The 26,457-nt window shown below is 39.4% G+C and overlaps 5 protein-coding genes across 7 annotated transcripts; 1 reads left to right on the top strand and 4 right to left on the bottom strand.

Annotated features, from left to right (window-relative positions):
* Window positions 1-83: 83 nt before the first annotated feature.
* LOC126788941 (ammonium transporter 1 member 3-like) lies at window positions 84-1,653 on the bottom strand. Its single transcript, XM_050514973.1, has one exon. The coding sequence runs from the start codon at window positions 1,617-1,619 to the stop codon at window positions 222-224; it is 1,398 nt and encodes a 465-aa protein (XP_050370930.1). The 5' UTR covers window positions 1,620-1,653; the 3' UTR covers window positions 84-221.
* A 352-nt stretch (window positions 1,654-2,005) lies between these two features.
* Window positions 2,006-5,097, bottom strand: LOC126788940 (non-specific phospholipase C1). Its single transcript, XM_050514972.1, has 3 exons — window positions 3,760-5,097; window positions 2,602-2,778; window positions 2,006-2,469 (listed from the first exon to the last, which is right to left on the bottom strand). Exons 1-3 carry the CDS (start codon window positions 4,850-4,852, stop codon window positions 2,147-2,149), a joined length of 1,593 nt encoding a protein of 530 aa, XP_050370929.1. The 5' UTR covers window positions 4,853-5,097; the 3' UTR covers window positions 2,006-2,146.
* A 1,220-nt stretch (window positions 5,098-6,317) lies between these two features.
* LOC126785653 (villin-1) lies at window positions 6,318-13,452 on the bottom strand. Of its 2 annotated transcripts, XM_050511265.1 has the most exons (23): window positions 13,291-13,452; window positions 13,121-13,189; window positions 12,678-12,777; window positions 12,444-12,512; window positions 12,020-12,256; window positions 11,585-11,762; window positions 11,377-11,509; window positions 11,039-11,204; window positions 10,700-10,850; window positions 10,487-10,575; window positions 10,244-10,399; window positions 9,937-10,005; window positions 9,750-9,818; window positions 9,439-9,576; window positions 9,163-9,291; window positions 8,810-8,957; window positions 8,654-8,664; window positions 8,307-8,447; window positions 7,851-7,976; window positions 7,646-7,708; window positions 7,298-7,484; window positions 6,916-7,091; window positions 6,318-6,812 (listed from the first exon to the last, which is right to left on the bottom strand). In XM_050511265.1, the coding sequence occupies exons 2-23, from the start codon at window positions 13,174-13,176 to the stop codon at window positions 6,699-6,701; spliced, it is 2,706 nt and encodes a 901-aa protein (XP_050367222.1). In that variant the 5' UTR covers window positions 13,177-13,189; window positions 13,291-13,452; the 3' UTR covers window positions 6,318-6,698. The 2 variants fall into 2 exon arrangements, with proteins under 2 accessions (XP_050367222.1, XP_050367223.1); XM_050511266.1 differs by lacking the exons at window positions 12,444-12,512; window positions 12,678-12,777; window positions 13,121-13,189; window positions 13,291-13,452 and having other exon boundaries at window positions 11,377-11,517; window positions 11,589-11,762; window positions 12,020-12,167.
* Window positions 13,453-15,110: 1,658 nt separating this feature from the next.
* Window positions 15,111-18,162, top strand: LOC126787981 (zinc finger CCCH domain-containing protein 42). Of its 2 annotated transcripts, XM_050513913.1 has the most exons (4): window positions 15,111-15,315; window positions 15,409-15,706; window positions 15,994-16,176; window positions 17,221-18,162. In XM_050513913.1, exons 1-4 carry the CDS (start codon window positions 15,143-15,145, stop codon window positions 17,914-17,916), a joined length of 1,350 nt encoding a protein of 449 aa, XP_050369870.1. In that variant the 5' UTR covers window positions 15,111-15,142; the 3' UTR covers window positions 17,917-18,162. The 2 variants fall into 2 exon arrangements, with proteins under 2 accessions (XP_050369870.1, XP_050369871.1); XM_050513914.1 differs by lacking the exon at window positions 15,994-16,176.
* Window positions 18,163-20,617: 2,455 nt separating this feature from the next.
* On the bottom strand, window positions 20,618-23,014 carry LOC126787664 (pentatricopeptide repeat-containing protein At2g29760, chloroplastic). The gene has a single exon (XM_050513553.1). It carries the CDS (start codon window positions 23,012-23,014, stop codon window positions 20,807-20,809), a length of 2,208 nt encoding a protein of 735 aa, XP_050369510.1. The 3' UTR covers window positions 20,618-20,806.
* Between the last annotated feature and the right edge of the window lie 3,443 nt (window positions 23,015-26,457).

Genomic DNA, 26,457 nt, shown 5'->3' with positions numbered 1-26,457 from the left:
TCTTTCCTTGCAATGTGTTCTTTTGCTTTTGGATGTTGGTTGCTATCGAAAATTTGTGAATGAGGGCAGGGGTCTTACGTGCTAGGAAATTATTTTGTTTTAGTCATGATAACTTGAAAATGCAAATGTTGCATTGCTATTAAGAAGGATGAATGAATATGGCATATTTGGAAAGCTTGTACATAAGAATTGAGAAGAACCAGTGGTGTTGGATCATGAGTTCATGACTCGTCATGCACACGGACGTAGTCTGCATAGAAACGAGGCTGGTTCTCATCTGTATGGATATAGGCATGGCCTCCATGGCTGGAGACATCAAGACCTGCAATTTCATCATCTACAGAGATCCTTAGAACGTTAAGCTTGTGGAGGATGAAGAATAGAGGACCCATTGTCAAGCTAACCCAGCCAATAATCACCAAAGCTTCAACCACTTGGGCACCCAGTAGACCCCAGCCCCCACCCATAAACAGTCCATAAGGCCTTGATGTACCAATCACACCCGAATCGTAGGCTTGGACTACAAATTCCTCCTTTGCAAACAACCCTGTAAATATCAGACCCCAAGCGCCACATCCGCCGTGTAATTGGGTCGCCTCTAGTGGGTCGTCATATTGCAGCTTGAGGGCCAAGATATTCAGTCCAATTAAGACCCATGCGGCAAAGAATCCACATACGACTGCAGCCCACGGCTCGACCACCGCACATCCGGACGTTATGGCAACAAACCCACCGAGCACTCCATTGCAAACATCTAACGCATCCCAATGGCCCACTAGTAACCGCCGGCCAAAAAGAGTTACGATTCCGGCGGTAGACCCGGCTAGTGTGGTAACAACTGCCGTTCGACCCACTGCGGTCCAATTTCCTTCATCGGTTGTGTCCGGATAGGCCACAAGAATCTTATTAAAAGAGCCGGGATTAAACCCAAACCATCCGAACCACAATAGGAATGTCCCGAGCACTACAAGGGTCGCATTATGGCCTCGGATTGGAATGGCCTTCCCAAATGCATCGAACCGGCCAACTCTTGGGCCTTCGATTAAAGAGCCCCAAAGCCCAGCAATCCCACCTACCAAATGAACCACACCACTTCCAGCAAAGTCAATAGAACCAGAACCAAACAGCAAGAAACTAGTTGAACTAGGATTGAGCCAGCCACTTGATGACCAAACCCAGTGAACCACCACAGGGTACACAAACCCAGACAGAAAACAAGAGAAGACCAGGTAAGCACTGAATTGGGTTCTCTCAGCTATGGAACCACTTGTTATACCAGCAACAGCAATAGCAAATGCCCATTGGAAAAGGAAGAAGCTGTAGTCATAAGTTGAGCTACTAGGAATGTCCTTAAGAGCAAAGAAATTGGTACCAATGAAAGGATTGGAATTGGTGCTTTCTCCGAATGCGAATGCAAAGCCAAAGAGATAGAAAGAGAGGCTGCCTACCACGGCATCAACAACATTGGTGAGCATTATGTTCATGGCATTCTTGGCTCGAACAGAGCCCGCGCAGAGCATGGCAAACCCGAGCTGCATGACGAAGACGAGGTAGGCAGAGAAGAGAAGGTAGATGGTGTTGATGGAGCTCGTCACGCTCTCCTCCCATGTTGCTGCCATGGAGATTGGAAATGGTGGGTAGTGATGAAGTGATGGAGAGGACCCATATAGCTAGCTAGCTTGTGATATATGTGTGTCAATGAGAGTTTTCAAGTTTGAAGGGTAGATACATAATTGAAGGTCGCTTTATTAATGAATGAATTGTTGATAGGTTTACCAACTTGGCTGTTGTACATGAGCCTATTTTGTTTTGAAAATTGAGAAGAGATTTTCCCGTATAATCTTATAATCTGCTTCTAGACCAATCATATAACATGGAACGAAATATTCATTTAGTGTGGATTATGTACGGTGGGATTTGTAATTTTGATACAGTTTGCATTTTCGCAATTATGATATTTAGTTTCTTAATTGCCAAGACAACAGAAAGTACTCAAGATTGTGCATCATATAAATGGCTATTGAGCTAACTTGATGAGCCATATAAGTAGTGAAAGACTCAACATTCTCGTACTTTTAATTACTAGGTCTATATATACAGATATAGTGATAATTTCTATCTACAGTAGCTAATTTTGAAGGGGTTATCATTCAGATTCTAGGTACGAACCATGATCTTGCATTTTAACTCGGGTAGTGAGGGATGGTCTCATTGTAACGATTGCAGACTCATTGGCTCCGGCTTTAAGAGAAGCTCTTCCAGCTTCCAAAAACCTCTTCACAGCATCCTCTGCATAATTATTGGCTTCACGAACATTCATCCTTTCGCCAATATAGGGGTAACTGTTGAGTACATGATCACCATTGAGCTGGGATGCGAGTTGGATCAGTTCAACTTGAAATTCTGAGAGGCTGACATCTTCCCTGGGTTCCCCTGGCCTCAGTGATTTCTTTACCTCTGGAAGAGTTTCTGTAACAGAGATCCAGAGGATTAAAGTGGATGACAAGTGCTAGAAGAGATATTACATTCTTCCAATAATGAAATGAAAACCCTTTGTGCAAGCATCAACAAACAAAACAATCAGAGGGTTTTCAAGCAAACCTGGACAGTCATCACGAGGAGTGTCACGGATGTAAAAGTAATTCTCAAAAGTACCGGCCCATGCATCTCTCTTTGTCAGGAAGTTGGATTTCAAATTGAAAAGCTTCTTCACAGTTGCAGGAATAGAAGAGTGCTCAAACTGGGAATGTGGTGTTGGCCCTGTTGGCTCATGGATCACTACAATATAGTACACAAAGTCTATCAATAAACCACTAAGCCAAACATGGCCTAATAAGAATTTAGGTTCAGTGTATGCTTGATACTAAATTACTAATTAATTGAAATTAAATTGCTCGTCTTTGTAAATAATTGCATCCAGAAGTTGTGAAGTGAGGGTATAGAACTGCAAACAATATAGTTCTAACTGGAGAAGGAACATATATGTGGATTAATAGTGCAAGGATCATACAATACATTTTTATGTAGAGTTCTTCTGTCTGAACCAAAATATATTCAAAAGATTGCAGATACTAATATGAGGGCAGGATATGATATCAATGTTTGACATTAGCATGGTCAGCTATCGAGGTCACTAATTAAAAAAAAATGCATAGAACCCCATTTCAAATATACATATACAATCCCTGCTTGCTAAATGCTATGTAAAAAGACCCACTGATGGCCTGTATAAGACACCAAACACAAAGACTTCCCAGTAAAGCCTACAAATTCATATGTAGACTCCAAGACTCGATTCCCATGAAGACATCATTGTAAACATTTCTTAGCACTCAACCAAACAAAAATGAAAGAGATATGAAGCCAAATTGACATAACATAACATTATACTGCTGTAGCCCAAAATCTCAGTTGCAATAACTATTAGGTGCCTAGCCAGCAGGAAGAGCTGACATCTTTCCCGAAAGAAGGGATCTACTCTAGAAGCCAACTGAAAAATACTGTTGCAGGATTCAAGTTGCAACCAAGTCCACAGACTTCCAAATTCCAACCAGAATCACTTACTTTCCTTCAAGGACAAATCTCGTTTCTTAATATGTCAAATGTTCACAACATCAAACAAACAAACAAAGCAATACTGTGCAATATGATGTCATATAGGCAGGAGTATAATCTTTCCAACTAGAACCATTACGCACAAATAAGCCACATTATCTTGTACCACAAACTTGATCAACAAACAGAGTAAGAGAAACTCACCAGTACCCTTCTGTACCCAGGGAGAGACAAGTATAGTAGGCACCCGAACCCCCAACCGGTCGAACCGGAAGTAAAACGGGTCAGGCCCAGTAATCCCATCAGGACTAGGAACGCCCTCCACCGGCGTTGGCACATGGTCATAAAACCCACCGTGCTCATCATACGTAATAAGCAAGGCCATTTCTTTCCACTGCGGGCTCTTCCTCAGCGTCTCGTACACCTCCTTCACGAACCTCTGCCCTCTCGCCACGTCATGCGACGGGTGATCATCATTCGCCGGCATCTCCTTCACGTCAAAGTACCTCTGCTCGATCACCGCGTAGTCCGGAAGCTTCCCGAGCTTCGCGTGGAGCTTGAACTTGAGGGCGTAGCTGTGGAACTTCGCCACGTGTCTCAGTTTCCGGAGGCTCTTGAAGAACAGAGTGGCCGGGATGTTCTGGTAATAAACCCCGAAGCTGAGGTCATTTTCGTCCAGGGAGTCGAAGATGGTGCGCTGCGGGAAGCCGTGGATGAGGTCCTTCCGGACGTTGCTGGTGGCGCCGTGCGACGTGGCGGAGTGGACGTAGAACCGGTTCGGCTGGGTCGACGCCGGAACGGAGGCGAACCACCGGTCGAAGACGGCGAACTCGTTCGCCAAGGCGGTGTAGACCGGGAGGACCTCCGGCTTGAAGCCGCTCATGACGGTGGCGGACATTCCCGGAGACATGGACTCGGCCTGCTGGGCGAACCCGTTCATCCGGGGCGGGTTGCCGGTGCTCCAGTTGGATCCGAATATCTGTTCGCGGATGGCCTGGAAGGAGTGGCCCGGGTCGGAGTCGATGAAGTCAGCGTCGCTGGTGACGTGGACTTTGGGGGAAGTCGGGTCGGCGACGGAGAGGCGGTTGGACTCGTGACCCGTGAGGCCGTCGATATCGGGTCGGGTCGACTTGAGCCAGCCGAGGATGTGGTCAAAGGAGCGGTTTTCCATGACCAAAACGACGACGGTCTTGATGGGTCCCCGGATTTTGTGGGTTTTGCGGGCAAGAGATGAAGTGGAGAGTAGAAGGACGCAGAGGAGAAGACCCCAGGGGAAAGATGGTCGCCGGAAAGCCATGTCGGTGACGCAGATAGAAAAGGCCAAAGGATTTATGTTGGTTTGAGAGATCAATATGGAAATTTTGAAGATGATTGAAGAAGATGGGATCAATGAGTAGGAGAGTAAAGATGAGGCCTTTTTTTTATCTGAGATGGATGGAGGGTTTTGTTGACCAGTGATTTATTTTGGTTTCTTGTTTCAACGGCCGAATTTAAGAAGTGTTAGACTGATTGAGAGAAGGTTTTGAATTCGTTTTCTTTGGATTTTATCTAAGAATCTAAGATTAGAGCAGGCAGAGAAATGAAGTGGAGAATGACCAACACTCATGCGTGGAAGTAAAGGAGAGATAATCATACGTGGCATTAAAGGATCCAGATATCCTTGGCAGGATTAATACTAGTCAAGAAAAATTAATACTCTTTTTTTGGTCAATAAGAAAAAAAAACTCCTTTTTTCAAGAAAAACTAAAAACTCATACACGTTAATGTTCGTGCAGGTTGGACCTAGGATTTGACCGTGGGTTGACTACAATTTTAGCTGTTTGCAATTTTTTTTAGAACATAATATGTATGAAGTTCATGTGATTGAAAGTTAAAAGTCTTCAAATATAAAAGTAAACAGATATTTTGGACATCAAAGACAAATTAGAAAACTAATAAAGTTTCATTTGTAATCTCAAATTCAATAGAGGAGGAGTTCCTAAGGTTTTTTTTTTTATGATTTAAGAAGACTATAAATTAGTACAAATTATGGAAAATAAACTGAAGAACATATGCATAATACTGCTATAATTAGGGTTTTTGAAGTTCAGGTAGTTGGTTTATTTTTTGCCTCCCACAAATCTAGGTGGACTTGAGTTTGCCCTTTGACATACTTAGGTCCGCCCTTTTCTGCCACTATTTTCTATAAAAAAATTACTAATTTACTATCAAGATACAATGGAACTAGATGAGAAATTCTCGTACGTGGCATTTGAATCCAATGTTATTGTCGAAATGAAAGCTGCTCATATTTTTCAGCTAGTATAATGCATGTTAATGGCTACATTGATTTGATATAGTGGATATTCGTCAATTCGTGGAACGGATTCGCTAGGCTAAGAAAGCTTTTGAGGAAACGGTGCGGCCTCCATAAAAAAAATATCATGTAAGACTAATTTTATGTATTTGTAATTTTCTATAATGGTTAGATTCTTGCGGGTTAGTAGGACAAATGCAAGGAGTTGATCTGCCACTACAAGAAGAAATTGAGTTGTCATTGAGGGACAGATACATTAGCGTTCGGCAGACTGGTTCCTAGAATTATTCGAGCCATTCTGCTGTGTATATTGAGGTAGGTAATTGTCTGCGCTCGTTAAAAACCTGTTCTTCAAGGTTGAAGACTTGGAGGTGATGTCTAAATGATGTTTCACTACAACTACCCTACAGACTAAAACGTCTTCTGGTTATTATGTCATCCTCAACGTATATGAGTAGTCCAAATGATGATACCAGTCAGTCTTAAGTTGTATATAGCATTATAGCTGTACCAAAACAGAGAAAAGAATACAATCAGGCACAAGTATTATCATACCATTGGAACATCCGCCTGAATTATACAAACTGATGGAGTACGAACTCACTTGAATTATGAAACAAAGATACCAACTGCTGACTTCTTCTGTCCTGAAGAAGTTACTTGATTCTAAAAACACCAGAAAGCCCCAAAACAAGGGATCAGTAATGAAGCATACCTTGCTAGGGTTGATAGAATGATGACTTGATTACGAAAACAACAAGTATAGACATGTATTGGAAAGTGTGCAACAATGACACCACATTTGTAAATAAAGTCGCATCTGGTTGAGGTCTGGAGCTAGCTTTTCTTAGAAAAGATGAAGTGCCATCTTTTGCTTGTTTTGTTTCCACTTGGGAAGCTTGTAAAAGTCTTGTTTGGTCATGCCAAATTTCACTCTGAACTCTTCTTCTGATAGATATGCCTGAATTTATCCACCAGAAGCTGATTAGTGATTGCTTACTAAAATGACATAGATATGTAGAATGCATTTAGTGTCTGGAATCTGAATGCATAACAGACATTACCTCTCTTTTGGTTACATCTATGCTGGTTTCCGGGTCTTTAGAATTGACAGTTAATCGTTCGTATGGATAAACTAACATAATTTTGTCATCCTCATTTCCATCAGCCTGATTGTTACCCCCATTACTATATACCTTTTCATCTGACTCTGGGAGACTTGCAGATAAGAATGACCCATCTGCCAAAAGAAATTATTCAAATTAATGATCTGATGATGAGGTAGGTACTTAAAATATAAGAAATGAAAGTATCAAGATGTGTAGTGATCTGAAAAAAGGTTCGAGGGATCAAAGATATTGCCGAAATTGTTGTGAAACTAATGAAAGGAGTTTGATTGCACATAATACTAGCAGTACTGTTGCATGCTTTTATTGCTTGTATTACCTGGACTACCATTCAGAGAGGATCCTCTAAAGAGTTTTCCGACAATTGGAGTTGAGCTGGACTTTACAATTGGAAATGAAACACCAGGTGCTGAAGAAAAACTTCTTCTCCGGCCATTGGAACTCATGGACTTGCTTCTCACACTATTAGGGGTCGCCTGAGCTTTCCATGAGTTTCTTGTTGGCGCCTGGTAATGCAACAGAGACTCATGAGTAATGTTTACAATAACATGGAGAAGATATTGAAAGAGAGGTGCTTTAGAAACAAACTAGATTTGCGGAGAGATTTATGCTGAAACTCAAACATGGTTGTACAAAAGATTTGTACAAACAACATGAAGTCACTTACTTCCAACCGTTGTGATTTCCCTTTCAAAATTGCAAGTTTCCGCTCAAATGAATTGCCATGCATCTAAAGAGGCAGATGTTTAGTCAACAGATGAATTATAAATGTTTGGCTGTTCCTGGATTTTAGCTTCACTTGATTGATAAACATGCAATGGAGGATCTTTAACATAATATAATGAAATGTTCATGAAGGGGGGTGATCTTACATTTGACCTTGAGAAATCCCATTCAAAGAAACGAGTGAAAAATGGTGGTTCATGACCTTCACTAACAACATATATAGGAGCTTCTAATGACAGGCCTTCCACAAGTACATCGGTCTCAAGAAATTTCTGCCAGATTGAAGCAAGCATATACAGTTATTGGTAAAGAAGAATACATGGTTCAACACATTCGAGTATGAAAAGCACTTGCATATAAAAGTACAGAATTTAGCATCAAATTTAAGGCAGTGTTTTTTTTTTTTGGGGGGGGGGGGGGGGGAAAGATCAGGTATTACTCTAATATTGGAAACATGAGACCAGAGAGATTGAATATTTGCATTAAGAGATTACAAGCCTTTAGGTCACTAGAACAAGATATTGTGATGATTGTTATCCTTATAGTATTTCTGTGAAACAGTTAATCAAGGAACTAAAAGGTTGAGATGTGGTTGTATTTACCAGACCAAGAGCAAGGGCTTGTTGCTTTGACTTAATATTTGAGTGGCTTCCAATCCAAACATATATCTCTATGTGGCAGTCAAGGACTAACACGTCTTCAGTATTTAAATCATCCTGTGTGAAATTGTAAATCTCTTGCGCCTGATAAATGATCGATTCAGATCAACAATAAGTTCAAACAAGTATACTCAAAACTATCATTCATAAAATTTGATATTCTTAATCAATTAAGAATTGCTTAACCCGAACCATTAAATTTGAAATTTCTACAACAAGGTACATCAATTATACTAGATTTTGAAAACCAAATGAACTGCATGCTTACACATATGAATGTAAAACTGTACCTTAAAAACACCTGAATGGGAAATTCCAATATAGATGCAAAAGGAGCAAACTCATCAGTAGACAGAATTATACAGCCAGTAAAGTCATGCATGATGACTTGGAAAAGCTGCATTATCTTCCGTGAGAAAATTTAAAAGACTATAATTTTTTGTTACCTTCAGTTCCACCCAACATAAACAAATGTGGATCTTCTAGGTATCCTTTTATTTCCTTTCCTCTTGCATAATCTGCCTTTGTACCAAGTGCACTCCAGAACACATCAGATTCACTCCCCTCCCTCACTGATATGGCTTGCCATGTTGGCTAATCAGCACAAAGAAAAATAATATGGTAGTAAGAATATGATTTAGGATTGGAGGCTAATTAAAGAGAGGCAGTACCAGATCTTTCATGCAACACTAATTACTCTCAATTTTGTTTTGGTAGACTGATTTTCTGCAAATGCCATATTTAATATATTTAGTAGATCGAGATTGTGCTATAGAGTAAAAGCTTAAGAAATAGTCACATTTATTATCTCCAGCATTCTGTCAAGAAGATCGTGATCTCTGGTTGATGAGAGATTCCCAATCCAAGTGATAACAGATGTACCAGTTTGCAGGATATAACAATAGGAAGAGTTCAAAGAGCTGGAAACCTGAAACAGTAATCATACATGCATTTGAAATTCAGACGAACACTAAAGAGACACACTTTCATTGCTAAAAACTATCACACATCAGCAAACTGGCATAATCAAGAAATTTATATAAGATAAACGCTCAGAAGAGAGACTAAAGCTTACTGTATCAACTTGGATGGCCTGCATGTTGTTAGGACTGGTCCCTTGAACACGAAAAAGAGCTGTCTTGCTTTCATCATAAGTTTCATCTGCAATACCCTTTTCTGCCACAAACTTCTTGTATCTTTGACTCCTACCTCCCTACAAGAAAAGCTAGAAATCACCTCACTGTCGACATTAAATTAACTTGATACAAAACCAATATTTTTTTTTGAAAAGATAGATACAAAACCGATAATTGATAAGAAAAAGGAAAGGAGAAGGAGAGAGAGAGAGAGAGAGAGAGAGAGAGTGAGGAAGAGAGAGGTGTAAACCTTAAAAACAATCAACGTCTGTAAAATTGAAAAAAATTGAGATGGCTCCTTGTTCTCCATAATTTTAGCCTGAAAACAAGAGTTAGGGAAACCTAATTCGCATGAGTGATGCAGTTAAATGAAGAAGTCAATCAACTACATAAACATGAAAACTATGTATCAAACAGGCGATATTAACAGAACATACCACAACCGGATTTCCCCTGCTTGACTCAACCATAACATTCATGTGGGAGATAACGTCGGTTCTATCCTCCTGCATGCAAAACAAATAATATTATAAGAAGGATGATATTCACTAAAGGCTACAAAAAGCTGAATAGTTGATTTGAATACACAGCTAGGAACTTAGACATCTGTCCAAGGAAAAATAGTTATCTGATCTTTATTTTCTTCATTTCCCTCCAGGAAGTCATAAACAGAACTATGAATAAATCACTCAAAGCTACAAGAACGTATAAATACCGGTCATAAGAGTCAAGGTACCGACTCACCATTACACTCCCACCACCAAGCCAAGCATAAAAAAGATTCTCATCCCTTCCATTGCCAAGGTATGTATATTGTAGAATGTAGCAATCCCCACTGAAGAGCTTTTTCTGTTCAGAGGCTGGAACAAGGGACAATTTATCACCATCTACCCACCAAACCTGGAATGTTACAGATATCATTAACATAAAGGAACACAAGACTAACATAAAATTTACAAGTATATAACTTTACAAAGAGGGAGCTACTTTCAGTGTGCCTCTGCAATCTATAAATGGCTGAATATCTTCTTCATCAGGAAGTTCTTTCACCTCATAACCTTGTTGCTTGAACATTGCTGGAAGGAATGTAATGTTATCAAGAATTATAATGACAAAGGTGTACTAATATAACTGCAGCATTGGTGCTTATGCTGCTACACAACTTGCTACAAAGCTGGGATTTGGTAAAAGAATTAAAACCTGCTACTTTATCTCGACCTTCTTCATACAGCTTCAGCTCCACCGTTTGAGGCCAATTATAAAAAAAGGACCTAAACTTTGCAGTTTCTAGCCCTTCAGTAATATTAGTCACATGTGTACCAGCTGACCTGCCCTGGTTTCTGAGGAAATCCTGCAAAGGAATAATTGATTTACCACCTAGACAACAACGACTATGGCCCTGTGTCTATGTCACAAGATTCAATTATAAGTTTCCATTTGATCTAAGTTATTTACACCCATGTAACCATACTACTGAAGTTTTAAGCAGAATATTTCCATAACTAGTACCTCAGTGGTAAAAGAAAAAATGATTCTTACTTCTGTAGCCGTGATTGATGTTTTTCTTTCTGTAACTGAGGTATGCCTTCCCATCCAAACAAAAATTTCTGAATCACAGTCCAGCATATAGCATTTGTCCGTCTCAAGCATTTCTTTAATTAATGAATCAGTTTGACATGGACTTAATTTACCCCGAGTAGTTATCCTGTAAATAGAAGAATAAAATATAAGAAAACATATCAAGAAATAAAAACTAAAAAAGTGGGAAAGGAAATTTCTACTTGTTATCAACCTCAATCTCATTCACTTGAACAAGATGCTGAGCAAGAGAAAAGGTAAAGAAATTAAAGTGTACTTCCAAAGTTAGACATGCTCACCATGAAAGTTTTACCAAGGGTGCTTCAGATTGTTTCTGAACAGGAGAAGGTGAATCCTGGGGAATGGGAGCATAACCGCCAAATAAGCTCCAGAATTCACCGACATCAGGATCGCCAACCAATTTTCCATCCTCTGCATCACTTTAAAATTAATAATTGCTGTAAGGTTTCTATAAATGAAAAGGAGAGAAGTCACAAGATTTCGAACCTACAGTTGCCACTTCACAATTTCCACAGTGTTTGTTCTCTTTAATGTACTGGACAACCTCCACAGCTTTTGCTCTTTCTTGTATGCTAGAGTTGCACCCACTAAAGAGGAAAATTTTCGAGGCAGTATCAAGTATGAATACATCATTGTGGTTCAACGATGAACGAGAAAAAGGCACCTGATGTTCATGCAGACCACAAACACTAACACGCTCATTAAATAGTTCAGGGATACTAACAGAATTGTTCAGGTACTTCAAAGGATAAAGTGACAAATACAACGATTTCAGTTTATTATAAACTCAGTTGATATATCTAAAAGAAATTGAACTGAAAGACTTTCGTTACACACTATTGTCAAGTTTATATCATATTAGACTAATAACAGGATCCAGAATATAACTACTTGAGCAACTGATTTCAAGCGTAAACTTACTTCTTTAACATGAACAACATGGTCCCCTTTGCAAGCTAACAAGGTGACTTTATATGTCTCTCTTTTTAAGTGGCCTTTCTGTGATGTATATACTCCTTCGATGGGTATAATACAGGGTCTGAAATATGACAAAAACTTTCCGGTTTCCCGGCCTTGAAGTTCCATATACTGCACGGTGCATGACCCAAGGGCTGCATCAAGTTCAAGTGCCTTATCTGATGCCAACGCTGAGTCCACCTGCCAATATGGCAGATATAAAAACTTTAGTTTTGATGCTAAAAGATACAATTGCCTAGAGATTCCGAATCGTTAGCTCTACTAATGGTCATGCCTCAGATTGTTCTGTATTGTTGGAAGTCAAGTGAGTAACAAAATATTTTGCATGACAATCAGCTACAGACCAAAAAAGAAGACAGAATGAAACCTTATTTGCATTCTTTCCAGTCCAATAGTGTATGTCATGCTGAGGAGGACCACTTTTCGGCAAAATAGTCTGTCATGATAAACAAGACTAAAATTAATCTAATTTCATATGTAATATTAAACTTTACTAGGTAACACAGATGATCTGTTGCAACCCGTTAAGATGAATTACATTTAACCAAAATGAAACAAACTTTAGTTTTTGTCTGTTTTTAAGATGTGGTATATTACTTACGCTCAAGACTAGATATGCACTTCCAGAATAGAATCTCCCATGTGAAGCTTTTGGGACAGCAACCAATTTTTCATTCTCAATACACCAAATTTCCAAGCCACTAACATAACAAGGATAAGGAAGAAGCAACGATCTTGATTCTTCAGCAGAAAGACATCAAAAAAATATCATTAGGAACATTTTAGACCAAAAATTTAATCACAAATTTCCCAATTATCTTCTGCTGAATGCTGACAAACAATTCATATTGAGTATCAGAAAAGTTCCCAACTTTCCACTAGTTGAGCCGATTTTTCTTACAAAGGTCACTAGCTTGCCCCATCCAGCTATAACTTGAAATCATAGTTTTTGATTGACATGAAATTAAAGAAAATATTGATATTTGCTAACATTTGGACTGCATTACAAAGCTGCAATAACAATAAAATCATTGAAAAGGATACAGAGTTGCTCCTGCAGCCTGGAAAGCTGGATCTATATCTTTAGCAGAAAGAGACATTGTGGTTCATCTCCTTTATATCAATTCAATGAAATCTGATCAAGTTCTGAATGTAGAAAGTAAAAAAAAAAAAAGGGCAGTCAAGCAGATTTGAGTGAGTAAAAGTTCACATACCTGGGTCCTTTCTGCGCAGTTATGGAGGAATCAGAGAAATGGGGCAATGTTTGATTCTATTTGCAGAGAAGAAGCATAGCCCAGAAGACCCAGCACGAGTATATTCCTGATCCTTTTGACCCAGCAGGAGAATGATAATGAAATAAAGAAGTTGGAGAAGGAATAAAGAAACTATACTGGAGGGTCTATGGCCTATGGGAGTTTGGTTTGGTGAAGACATCATTGTGTTTATAGAAGAGAGAGAAGAAAAAGAAATGCAGTGATCGGCTTTATGTTACTGTCATGGGCCCATTGCTTCAAAGTTAGACAAAACATGATTGGGCGTGGTCTCTACATTTCCCGCTCTTGCTACTGTTCAATTCCATAGTTAGGGTCTGAGGGTGTCCATTGTATATTGACTGTTGCTATGTTGCTTAAATGACTTTTTTTTTGTTATATTAGAAATTGATAACCATTCTCTGTATATGGTGGCATCTGCCCAAGTGCCCAATAATAAGAGACAACTATATGAAAAAAAAAACAAAAAAAAAGGTATTGTGATACAAATTAAATTGAAATTAAAGTTGTCAAGAAAACTGAAATATGTCCATATTCAAAACTTTTGCTAGTCTGATCCAGATCATACTAAGGTGACTTGCTTGATGATGAAGGAATATGTGTGCTAGGTGATGCACTAATTAACTGCTGCTTTCATTATTGTCAGTAAGAGTGTCATCAACAAGATAGTCTTTCTGAAAGTAACGATCACTCAAAATTAGTCTTGATCTTGAAGGGAATACAGAAAAATAAGTAACAGTGAGAAATAACTCACTTAGTCTTTCTTTATATTCCTTGTCCTTTAGTAATAACAACCATTGCTTGACCACTAGTAAAACAAGATTTTCTACAAAATTAAGTTCTCCAATATCACAATCTTCTATACTGTAGTTCTATATGTTTTCTGGAGCGATAGTAGTATTTGCAGGGAGGACTGCTGCAGAGCTTGTGGAGTACGTATCTGAATCGGCTGTATGAACATCTGCCGTGGGTATTGTATTCATAACGCCAAAAAAAAACGTTGGACAAAGCAATGTAGCTTGGCCAAGAAGATGACCATAATTGAGTTTCCAGATGATTGTTTCGGCTGACAAAATCAACCAGAATATATATGTACGTGAAGCATCAACAAGCTAGTATGCCGTCTCTTGGGTGGAATTGGGTTTCCTATAGACTGGATATGTTGGCCCGAGAAATTTGACGGCCACATGCCGTCTAGAACTGATCGAAGAGCACGCCCCCTTGAATATACAGTGTTGATTGTTAGGGCAGAGCGTACGCTTTTTCCGGCCATTGTTGCACCAAATAGACACGTAGCGGCTTCAGCAAATCAATGTAGAAAGCATAAGACCAATCAGCATTCCCAGTAAGGGAGCCTTGTGGATGTTATCTGGTAGCTAGAACTGTGAGGAATATGGTGTGAGGAACTGAGCATCGATCTTTGCAGTGGGTAAAAAATATTGAGATAGCTAGCTAGTTTAAGTGGTGCGCGCAACAATAGATCATTGTCAGATTGATTGATGAAGATGAATGAAGCAGGAGCTAGGTTTATATAGCAGTGTTTATGTACGTTTTCAACTTTTCATGAATATGGTGTGACATATCTGTATGCGAGATACGAATATTCTGCCAACGATTGGGCTACAGATCACTTCCATTTTGGGCCGGGTGTATCTCAGCCCAATAAGAGACCCGCCCGGCCCATACATTTCCCTCTTTTCTTTCTTCCAGGCATAAATAAGGGTTCAACTTCAACTTGAGAAAGAGGGAAAAGACTAAAAAGAGAGAGGGCGAGAGAGACGAAGAGGAGGAAGCGATGAACCCACTAACCCAAGTGAAGCGAATTCAGAGCATCAACGCTAAAGAAGCCGAGTTAGGGATTTCAGATAACGCTTCATGGCACGCCAAGTACAAAGACTCCGCCTACGTCTACGCCGGCGGCCTCTCCTTTGATCTCACCGAAGGCGATCTCCTCGCCGTTTTCGCCCAGTAAGTAAAACCCTAACCCTAGTTTCAATTCACTCCACCGCCGATTCAATTTCGCGTTTCAATTTCTAATCATGACTGTCTTTGTTTTTTCAGGTACGGCGAGGTCGTGGATTTGAATCTTGTTCGCGATAAAGCCACCGGGAAATCGAAAGGGTTCGCTTTTGTGGCGTATGAGGATCAGAGGAGCACGAATCTTGCGGTGGATAATCTAGGTGGTGCTGTAGTGAGTGGAAGGACTATTAGGGTTGATCATGTGGATAAGTACAAGAAGAAAGAGGAGGAAGATGAGGAGGAGGAGCAGAGGAAGAGGGAGGAGCGCGGCGTCTGTCGTGCTTTTCAGAGAGGGGAATGTACTCGTGGGGCTGCGTGTAGGTTTTCTCACAATGAACAGGTGAGGCTTTTTCGGCACGATTTGGATGTTATAAATGCAATGTTTAATGATGTTTATGGAATGCAATATTAGTATATTTCAGGCTCTGATTTTTGTTTAGGAGTTAGTTTGTATCTGGTAGACATTAGGGAATATTGAGCTTGATTCCTGTGTTATACTCATTATGTATGTTTTACTGACATGCTTAGAGTGAGTGCAAGGTGATTTTATGCAGACTGATGAGTATAAATTGATATTGATCAACATATATAGGTGCTTATGGATTATTATGTTTTGTTTTGATTCAGAGAGCTGCAAACACAGGTTGGGGTGCTGAGGACAAAAAATGGGGACATGACAACTATGATGGTCCGAGAAAGAAGAACGAAGAGGGAGATGAAGAGGAGAAGGAGAAGCGAGGCGTTTGCCGTGATTTCCAGAGAGGTGTATGTACTCGTGGAGCTGGGTGTAAATTTTCTCACAATGAACAGGTGAGGTTGCTATAGCCATGTTTTCGGTACATTGTTGTTTGGATTGTGAGGATTGATATGATCAGTGGCAGACGCATAATTTTGTGTAAGTGGGGGCAAAAGAATTGAGGCTAAGGAGCCTATGAAGCTGGTACTGTCCATTTTCTTTTCCCTCCAGTAATTTGTAGCTAATTAAATGTTAATCTATAATTCATTTTCACTAATCATTACAATCCTAACCAAACACAACAACATTGCAACCTTTCCAACTTCGAAACTTTTGCTTTCAATTCAATTAATTATACAACTACTATCGATTTGATCAATTCAAATTCAACAAGACCCCCAATTAATCCAGCAAACATCCAAAAATAACCAAGACAATTTCATACACCAAACGTATAAAAGCCTTATTGTTTCTTTTACAGAAAATCAAAGAATTCTAAATTCCCCATTTATTATTTCTCCTCAGCAAAAGAAATCCAGATAAGAAAAGTTTCACCAAAACTGGTCACCCAATGACAAAAAACCCAGAGTCATTATGCAGGCATAAATCTGAAACCATCGATCAAATAACATCAAGACCCAACTCCTGGGATGTTTTCCTTTGCTTGATTGTTTTGGGTTACCAGATTCTTACACAATAAGGTGAGTATATATGTTTTTGCTTCATGACTGGGGGCAAAATCAAACGAATACTGGGGATTTAGATGAAGTTGCTTAGCAAAAATAGAAGTTCACTGGGGGCAACTGCCCCCACTCACCCCCCACTGTGCCTGCCTCTGGATATGATTCATGGATTTTATTGTCAGTATTGAATTCCGCTTGTTGCGGTTGTTACTTTTTTCTGTCTTTAGCTTCTTCTGCTTTCTGTTTGGGAGTTGGTTTTGACAGGTAGACATTGGGGGATATTGAGCTTAATTCTTATATGTTACTAATTATAATGTTTTACAACATGCTTGGAGTGAGTTATAATCTGAGTTAATGCAGATTGATGAATTTAAATTGATGATATCTATCCACATATTTAGGTGCTTATGGATGATTTGTTTTGTTTGTGCTTAGAGAGCTGCAAACACAGGATGGGGTGCAGAGGACAAGAAACGGGGACATGACAACTATGATGGTCCGAGAAAGAGTGACAAAAGATATGGTTCCATCCCCTCAAATCGTGTTCAAGAGCCTAGAGTGCGAGAAGATTTGAGCACTAATGATGAATTCAAGAAAGTACCAGACAGGAGGGCCTTGGATGAAGAAAAGAGGTCATCAAGAAGACGTGGTGAGGATGTGGAACCAAGAAGAGAGGATTATGGTAGGAGGGAAGAAAAGAGATCAAGAAGACATGAAGAGTATGAACGTCAGCCAAGGGGAAGAGAATATAATGATAGAAGGGAAGATAGTAAATCCAGAAGGCAAGGTGAAGATGAACTTGAACCAAAGCCAGAGTCTGGAGAAGATAAGAGACATAGGAGGCATGGTGATGATGCTGCATTTGAGCCCAAGTCTAGAGAAGATCAGGTCAGGACCAATTATGATAGAAGAGTAGATAGGAGGCCAAGAAAACGTGATGATTTGGAAGCTCATGACATGAGGGAAGATCGTGATAGGATGGAGGAAAAGAGATTGAGGCGACCCAGTCATGATGCATTAGAACCAAAATCACGAGCAAGTCATGATAGGAGGGAAGGAGAGAGATTGAGAAGGCATCCTGATGATGAAGTGCCTCCAAAGCCCAGAGAAGGTCGTCAGAAGGGAGATTAACAAGGAATCAATTACCACTAAAGGCTGAACCAGATATGAGTTTATTGGTATTTCAGGGTAAACATATGTTGTCATGGATAGGATTCTATTATTGGTCAAACTGAGAGAGCCATGGTGTAGAACATATACTCAGGTACTTTACAATTTTCACGCCTTCTTTGTACTGCTTCCTGTAATGCAATGTTAAAGAGTTTCTGGTAGATTGTTTTACGTGGATCCTGATTTTGTTGCTGATAATATGGTCCCCTTTTTCTTTTCTTTTTTTAAATATGTTCTCTGGGAGTAGTAGTAGCACTTCCTGTTGATACGGAAATTTGAATTCAATCAATATTGTAGAGTGCACCAGCAGTGTAGCAATTGGTTTGCTTTGATTCACAAACACAATTCTATCGCATACCAATAGAAAAAAAAAACAAATGGAAACAAAAGATTTGTGTTTTAATTAGCTGCTATGGCTGTATATTTAGTTGATATGTAAAAGAACAAAATTTGCTCAAGGTGAACGTTTACATATAGGAAAGAAGCAGTCAGCTAAATACTCAAAGCCGTATTTACATTGCATGGTAGGCTCTCCAGTCTCCAAATGAGTGGCAACAGAAACAAAATTGTGGTGTCTTGCATGAAAAAAGCAGTATATAGAAAAAGAGTCGGGTACCTCTCCAAGTCTCCAGTCCCCAAATGTTTGATTAAGCATTGCGTACCTCTCTTGCATCAATCACAATGGAGTTACCGGTGCTGATATCAATGGTTTTTTCAGTTACCCCTTGTACTAAACCAGGCACAAGAACACGTCCTCCATCATAAGCAAACATGATGTCTTCGTCTTCAAATCTATCTTCATATTCACATTCATCTTCGTAATAATCATCGTCATAGTATTCATCTTCACAGTAGTCATCTTCATCTTCCATGCTTCCTGAAGATGTTGGTCTAGTCATAATGCAGAGACCGTCATTTGCTATGCAAACTGCTTGGCTCTCCTGAAGTATTGTTTCCTCTACTGAACCATACCCCCTCTGTTTGAAAGCAAAGTCGTTCCTGTTGCTGTAAGTTGGTATGCCATTTGCAGAGGCAAAGTTGTCTGAAAAACTCACAGCTTGATTTGTAAGTAGCGTCTCATTTTTATTGACATTTTTCTTTTCAGTTAGTTTCTGTAGTTTCGCATTTTTCCAGTCTTCGGCTATGGTTATAGTGCTGTTGGTATCCCAGGTGTGAAGAATTCGGTCTGGTCCAGGTTGCCACAATAGATCTCCTGTGCCTTTCTTCAGTATAAACTTGAACTGGATTGCTCTGTCAATTGGTATGTCCTGTTTGAAACCATCCAAATCCAAAATGGCATCATAACTTGACAGGATTAACGTCAACTTCAAGCAAATTTACAGCTTCCAGATTATTAATGATGTGCTTTTGAAGTTCTTACCAGTTCAACTGTCCAAATGTTTCCATCAGACCAGTTAAGGGGTACAGCACTAGAAGGATTCCACTGTCCAATGATAGGTTCATTCCCTACTAGGAGAAAGTTATCACCGAAGCCGCACTTCTTCTGTAATTGGAATCGAACGTGAACGGTTTTCAATGGTGCTGTGAACAGAAAGTAACCATGAATTTATGATGAGAAGCAGAAACTGATTGTTAAAAGCTTGTCACAAGATCAAACTAATTCAGATTACCCGACTGTCCGCTCCCAATTCCTGCCGAGTCTGAGTTCCTTAACACCTACTCATGAATTTTAGAGAGGTGGACTAAATCAGATGATCGATGTGGTGTAAAGAAATTAGATGATTGTTCATACATGTCATTCTATCGAACTAGTTGAATACTTGAATTGTCTACCATGCACCATTGATGATGACTAGTTTGAAGTTTCAGCTGGTTGAAACAAATTTATACAGATGATTATTATATTTATACATGACAGCATATTCAACTTAACATGTTTCTGTAAAAGAAATCAAGGAAGCAGCAAGAAATTGAAATGATTGAATTAGTGAGAGTACTACATTATTCTTCTCGGTGAATTTTTGTTTATAGCGGCTGTAATAGCCTGGTTCATCAATTAACGCATATGAAAGAAACAATCTTCTGAATGAGAATGGCATGAACGAATCCAAATGTTTTAGTACCCTTGTTTCAGACGAAGCAACTGATCGAATAGCTTGGTGCCTAACCAAACAAGCACGATTATGAACATTTGCATTTGAGTTCCCAAACCTTACAAAGCGAACGTTAGATCGACCCAGAAGAGCTTTTAAAGACAATGGAGGCTTGGCAGTATTAGCCTTTGCAAACAAAGTTGTGGAAGATCTTGCAAAGGCTTCCATGTGGCACTGGTTGTATCAGGAAGTCCGAGTCCTAAAGATGTTGAGAATGAACGAGCTGTATATATAACATATGCATGAGAAATGAGAAGGGTACGGATCTAGCATCAGGTGAAAAGTTAACACATGGCAGAATGATGTCGGATTCTTTTATATTTATATTTAATACCTTGCACACAACATGGTAAAATTTCTGGCGCCCTTGAAATGAGAAATGTGAGCCCTGTTTTAGTGCGGATTTTCAGTTTTGGCTCTGCAACACTATTTGATTGGATCAGAGACAATAATAGAAGAAAGAAATTCTTACAAGTTTTGAGTCGAACCGCATATTGAGGATGCCCATTTCAACCCATTTTGTACACAAGAAAGAAAAGCTTTGAACTGCAGAGAGGGAAAAAAATATAATAGAAGACATAAATTTCACCGAAACTACAAACAAAATTCATTAGGAAAACCTAGTAATCTTCCATTCTCGTCAAGTTTGATGCAACAGATTCGTACATTGTAAGAGAACAAAGTTTTAATGTTTTGTGGGAGTTTCAGATTTAGTGTGACGAACAAGCTTCTCATTTTTACCAGTAATCATTACATGAGCAATGTCCCTCTCTGAAATGATGAAACCGATATCGGTCTCTCAGAAATATCTCCCTATTGTAAAGCTTAGATATAAGCTTAGCAACTGAGTGGCAGTCTCCACACACACGAAGATTCTTCACAACACGAATCGGTTGAGATGGCTTGGAGCTAATAAGTCCAAAAGCAATTGCTAGTTTCTCACTATGCAGGATCAGGGCATGTTCCTTCATGTCCTCTTCCTCAACAAATTGCAGTAGGTGGGACTTATTTGGCACATATCCGATCGACTTCAATCTCCCTGCTATCTCATCCAACTTTGAGTAGATATCCTTGGATAACGGATGAGTATTATCACCAACTAGAAACTCGTGAACACTGCCATCGATTTCAATTGAGCTACAACCAGGTTCTTTCTTTATCCCAGAGTCTCGCATAAGCTTCCTTAACCCAGAAACTGCTTCCCATTTCCCTGTTTTGGCATATACATTTGATAAGAGTACATAGGCTCCGTGATTTCTGGGATCCAAGTCGAGCAAATGACTACAAGCCTTTTCAGCAAGCGCAACATTCCCCTGCCGTGCACATGCCCCAAGCAGAGCCCCCCATACTGAAGGAGTAGGGGATATTGGCATTTTCTCTATCAGTTCTGCAGCTTCCTCCAGATTACCTGAACGACCAAGAATGTCAACCATGCAAGCATAGTGCTTTATACCGGGCACAACTCCATAAACTTGCTCCATCTGATTAAAAAACGTTCTTCCCTCATCCACCAATCCTGCGTGGCTACACGCACATAATATGTTAGTAAATGTCACAGCATTAGGCTTTACCTTAGCTTCTACCATCTTTGAGAAGAAGTGCAAGGCATCCCTCCCCTGGCCATGCATTGCCAAAGCAGCAATCATGGCAGTCCAGACAAATACGTCTCTTGTCTCCACCGAATTAAACACCTCAAGTGCCTTCTCTAGATTCCCACATTTTGCATACATGTCAATAAGCGAGGTTGTGAGGTGACAATTCAACTTCATCCCCTGCCTCTTCACATATACATGTATCCAGCCGCCAAGATCAATCGCTCCCAATTGAGAGCAGGCTGCCAGTGTACAAACTAGAGTAACCTCATCAGGTTTGGGACCCTTGTTCTTCTGCAACTCATGGAAGACAGCTAAAGCCTCTTTTGGCCTCCCATTCTGTTCATAAGACGAAATAAGCACATTCCACGCAGCAATATCTTGACTAGGCATGGCACCAAAAACACGCCTAGCCTCATCATAATTCCCCATCCGAGCATACCCATCAAGCATAGCAGTCCACGACACAACGTCCTTCTCCGGCATCCTACCAAACAACCTCTCCGCATCTTCAACACTCCCACATTTCACATACATATCCAGCATAGCATTGTTCAAAGTCAAATTCTGCTCTACTCCGTGCCTCTCAACACGCGAACAAACCCACCTCCCAAACTCCAGATCCCCTTTCTTTGCGCACGCCGACAGCACACTCACCATGGTCACATCATTCGGCCTCATATTCTCCGCCTCCATTTCCTTAAACAACTCCAACGCCACTTCCGGACAGTTCCGCTGCGCGAAAGCCGTGATAACAGAGTTCCAAGTAACAACATCCTTCTTATAAGTCTTCAAAAACACCAAGCGCGCCAAATCCAACTCCCCGCACGAACCATAAAAATGAATGAGAGAGTTAACAATGTAAACATCCGAGCTCAGCTCAGCTTTCACCACCATGCCGTGAAAGCCTCTCCCCACTTTAGAAGCCCTCAGTTCCGATGCCGCCTTGAGCAAGAAAGGGAAGGTAAACTTATTGGGGCACTCATTACACTCGTGAAGCATGTCTAGAAATATGAGAATGCTTTCAGCCGGGTCGGGGCTGGAGGCATAGGCGCGAATGAGGGCGTTCCAAGTGAAGAGATTTGGTTCGGGAATTTCGTCGAACACTTGGCGAGCATAGTCGAGGCTCGAGAATGGAGAGAGGGCTGCAGCTGTGATGAGCTTGCTGGCGGAATATGGATCGAAGAATTGGGCGGTTTTGAGCATCTGGGCATGGATTTGCTTGAGGTGGGTGAGGGAGGTGCATTGGTCTATCAGTGGGAGAAGCGGTTGGGTTGGGAGGCGGAGGTCGTTATTGACGGTTGGGGTGGGGTGACGCGGGAGAGAGATTACTGGGGTCCCTAGAGTTGCCATGTCCTCTTTTACGGTCATGTTCATGCTAATCATATTTCTTGTATTTAAAACTGCTGCAATTGGGGAATGTGGTAAGCCCAGGCCCAAGATTGATCAAATGGACGTCTAAAATGTACGTCACTGCAACTAGACTGTGATATTTAATGACGTCGTTTATTAACGACAATCCTACTCAAAAGTCAAAACTAATCCTACCAAATTTACACACACCCGATTGATCAAAGTTAACTAAGTGAGAAAGATGAAAAGTTATAATATTCTTCGAGGTGGAAATGAACCCATAAAAACTATGCAATTTTAGACGCTCCATTGTTTAATCACCAACTACTCACATGATACTAATATTTAAGGAGCGGATGAAGATTAAATTGTAAAATTATAATTGAAGAGAAAAATAGCAAATTAGAGAAGAGTCACAATATCAACATGATCCATAACAAATAAAAATCGTAAAATCACAACGCTAAACAGAAGAGACGTCCATAATACTTAACCACTAAAAAACTAAGTCATCATATTAGTGCAAATACACCGTACTGCGTAGAATATGCTCTCGAGCCTCGACCAAGATAAAAGAGAGAGCTCTTTGGGTTGTTTAAAAGAATGCTGCAGACAAATGACAATCGTGGTAGACAAGCAGGCAGAAGCAGCGTCTCGTCTTTTTTTGATGAAGATAACCGAGGTACACACTAACCACGTGTTAAGAGACAACTAATCATTGCCCACTTGTCAGAAATTAAGGCTCATTAATCAATAATTGAGTTTAAGTTACAACCTACAAGTTACAACCTACTTAGCCTGTATCGAATCGGATACGGGTAAGTGGAAGCGAAACGTTTTGAAACGCGAAAGCGTGTTTTTTAAAAAATTTAGGAAGCGGGTACGTTTTGGAAACGTCGAAATAAAATATATATATATAAATATATATAAATTATACAAAAAAAATAAATATAATAACAGATTTTTAGTTTAAGTAACTCAAAATCTCAAATAAAAAAACATAAAAAAACCTTTATTTTTTGGAAACTCGCGTTTCCACCGCTTTTTCAAAACTCGTTTTTCTGGAAACACGTTTCCGAGCGTTTCCGGCGCGTTTCCGAGCGTTTCCGGAGTGGTTCCGCTTCAGAAGCGGGAAACGTAGGTGTAAGCACGTTTCCGTGCTTCCTAGCAACCTACCATATATATGAGTTTGACCCTGATAAACAATGACTTGCTATAATTTTATTTAGTCGAACAAATTTGATTTGATAAAAGTTCCTATATGAAAACGCTTCATGGCCTTCAAACTTTCATCATTTCCGAACATAACTGTAGCTAGCTAGCTAGCCAGTTAAGTTTGAGCAATGGCCGGCCGTGAAGTAGCTGTGAATGTGGGGTGCTGGAAACAAAAAACTCCAAGGTCAGTCATTTTCTTGTTTTTTTTTTCTGGTTCCTCCTTGTTGGTGACCCGGTGCCGGTGCCTGATAGGCGCAAAAACACATAGAAAAATATCATATTATCAAATAAATTAAATCAATGTAGTAAATGGTAAATATGAGTCATTATCCGCAGAAGATTGATGAAATTAAGACTTAAAAACACAAACAGACGCGTAAACTATAAATCTGGCAAACTCGACCTAGGAGAGGAAACCTAATTAATTAGCTAATCTAAACTCAATAAACAATTATGAAATTAAATAAACACTAACTAGACATAATGGCGGACTACCACACAAAGTTTGAGGGTATTTGGAATTAGTTTGATTAGTGAACAAAAATAAATAAGATAGAAGTACTACTAAAAACAAAATATTAAAAAGTATATATGGATGTAGATATGAGAAAAACAATAGCTAGGAACTTTTCTCCACCACTAGATATGCTTCAATCACCCCAAAACAATGTCAATAATTATAGATGAATGCACTCACAGTTAAGCCAATGTCGTTAAGTCATTAACCGTATTACGTTCTCTTACTTGTCATGTTAAGCGAAATGTCGGTTTCGACTTAACTATATTCTCAATAATTGATCTATGAAATGTTGGTATCTAGACCAAAATAATTAAAATCATGAAGTTCTATGAACGTTTGAGTAACAATAAATAATCTAAGGTCAATATCGGTAGCCTTAGATTACTAAGGAATCACTTCACATAAATACCTGCAAAGAACTTGTTATCTCTCACAGAATATGCAACGATATGTCGGTCATATACATATTTAAGATAATAAAATCTTAAAACATGCATCAAAGTATCGATCAAATGAGACATGTAATAGAATTATTAATGAACAATTAGTGAAGAAATTCGCATCTAAAATTATATAAATCAATTGGAGTTTGAAATCAAAGACATATTTAGAGCTTTGATTAGCCCCTAACTAACAAAGAATTTAGTTACACATAATCTTGAATAAAAACATCAATGAATACATGAGAGATGAATTAAAGGAGAAGAGACCGAACTTCATTTTTTTTGTGGAGGCTTGATGATATTTTAGCACCTTAAGGAGATGTGAGTTGTAGCTTGAGGAGATTGAAGGTGACTTCGCTTCAGCTCTCCATGTTTGTCTTCTCCCATTTCTCTTCTTTTCTTCTCTCTATTTTTTCTTCCCCTCTCTCTCTCTTTCTCTTGGTTGGTTGTGGAAAAATGGTGTGTATGGAGATGGTGGTGATGGAGGTTTTTATAGAGGAAAATGATGGTGAAAAAAAGTAGAGAAAAATGAGAGATAATGATGTAGTGAGTGGGGTGAGTGATCATGGAAGGGAGTGGGTGATTATGGATGGAAGTGAGTGATCATGGAAGGAAGTGGGTGATCATGGAGGAAGTGAATGATCATGGAATGAAATGGGTGATCATGGAAGGAAGTGAATGATGACTAGGTAATGATAGCCTAGAAGTGATGATTACATCCAAAATCAAATTAGATTTTTGCATAATATAGGTGTGAATTTTTGGACAATGGGGAGCCATTTTGTGAGTAATAGAGAAAAATAGTGTAGTTAAATCTCAATTAAAAAGATGAGATCTAGTTGTGATAGAACAATGCGTTGCTCCTTCCTTGCTCCTCCATAAAATTAGCCCGAAAATGTTTGGCAACACCAAAAGTGGTGGTGCTGAAAATTACCAAAATTTCACATTTTTCTCTTATTGTCAAGATATTCGAGTTATGGATTGGATTTTCCTCTCTTTCTTTTCTCTCTTTCTTTATTCCACTTCAAAATACCTAAAATAAAATAAAATAAATTAAAAATATAAAAACATAACAAAATAACTAAGTAAAAGGAATAATTGACATAATAAAAAACACATAAATATGTGACTATGTGACTATCTGTGCCGTATTGGTATATATGGTCGTATAGATACACGTGCAAGAACTATATATTAGTCATGATACCAATGGTTACAAATAACGTTTTTTAGTTAAAATTTGTGGTAAACAGTTGGGATTAACA

This window comes from Argentina anserina, chromosome 3 (assembly GCF_933775445.1).
Source record: "Argentina anserina chromosome 3, drPotAnse1.1, whole genome shotgun sequence".
In the NCBI taxonomy this organism is placed as follows: Eukaryota; Viridiplantae; Streptophyta; class Magnoliopsida; order Rosales; family Rosaceae; genus Argentina; species Argentina anserina.
The sequence above is the reverse complement of the archived record's forward strand: the minus strand, read 5'-3'. Positions and strand labels throughout refer to the sequence as shown.

Coding starts and splice junctions, on each gene's coding strand:
- LOC126788941 (XM_050514973.1), bottom strand. CDS start 1,619: ATGGCAGCAACATGGGAGGAGAGCGTGACGAGCTCCATCAACACCATC.
- LOC126788940 (XM_050514972.1), bottom strand. CDS start 4,852: ATGGCTTTCCGGCGACCATCTTTCCCCTGGGGTCTTCTCCTCTGCGTC. Junction 2,779..3,759: donor CTGGGTACAGAAGGGTACTG/GTGAGTTTCTCT, acceptor ACTATATTGTAG/TGATCCATGAGCCAACAGGG. Junction 2,470..2,601: donor TCCTCGTGATGACTGTCCAG/GTTTGCTTGAAA, acceptor TCTCTGTTACAG/AAACTCTTCCAGAGGTAAAG.
- LOC126785653 (XM_050511265.1), bottom strand. CDS start 13,176: ATGTCTCTTTCTGCTAAAGATATAGATCCAGCTTTCCAGGCTGCAGGA. Junction 9,292..9,438: donor AGGCCATCCAAGTTGATACA/GTAAGCTTTAGT, acceptor TTACTGTTTCAG/GTTTCCAGCTCTTTGAACTC. Junction 8,958..9,162: donor GAATGCTGGAGATAATAAAT/GTGACTATTTCT, acceptor TGTGCTGATTAG/CCAACATGGCAAGCCATATC.
- LOC126787981 (XM_050513913.1), top strand. CDS start 15,143: ATGAACCCACTAACCCAAGTGAAGCGAATTCAGAGCATCAACGCTAAA. Junction 15,316..15,408: donor CTCCTCGCCGTTTTCGCCCA/GTAAGTAAAACC, acceptor TTGTTTTTTCAG/GTACGGCGAGGTCGTGGATT. Junction 16,177..17,220: donor AATTTTCTCACAATGAACAG/GTGAGGTTGCTA, acceptor GTTTGTGCTTAG/AGAGCTGCAAACACAGGATG.
- LOC126787664 (XM_050513553.1), bottom strand. CDS start 23,014: ATGGCAACTCTAGGGACCCCAGTAATCTCTCTCCCGCGTCACCCCACC.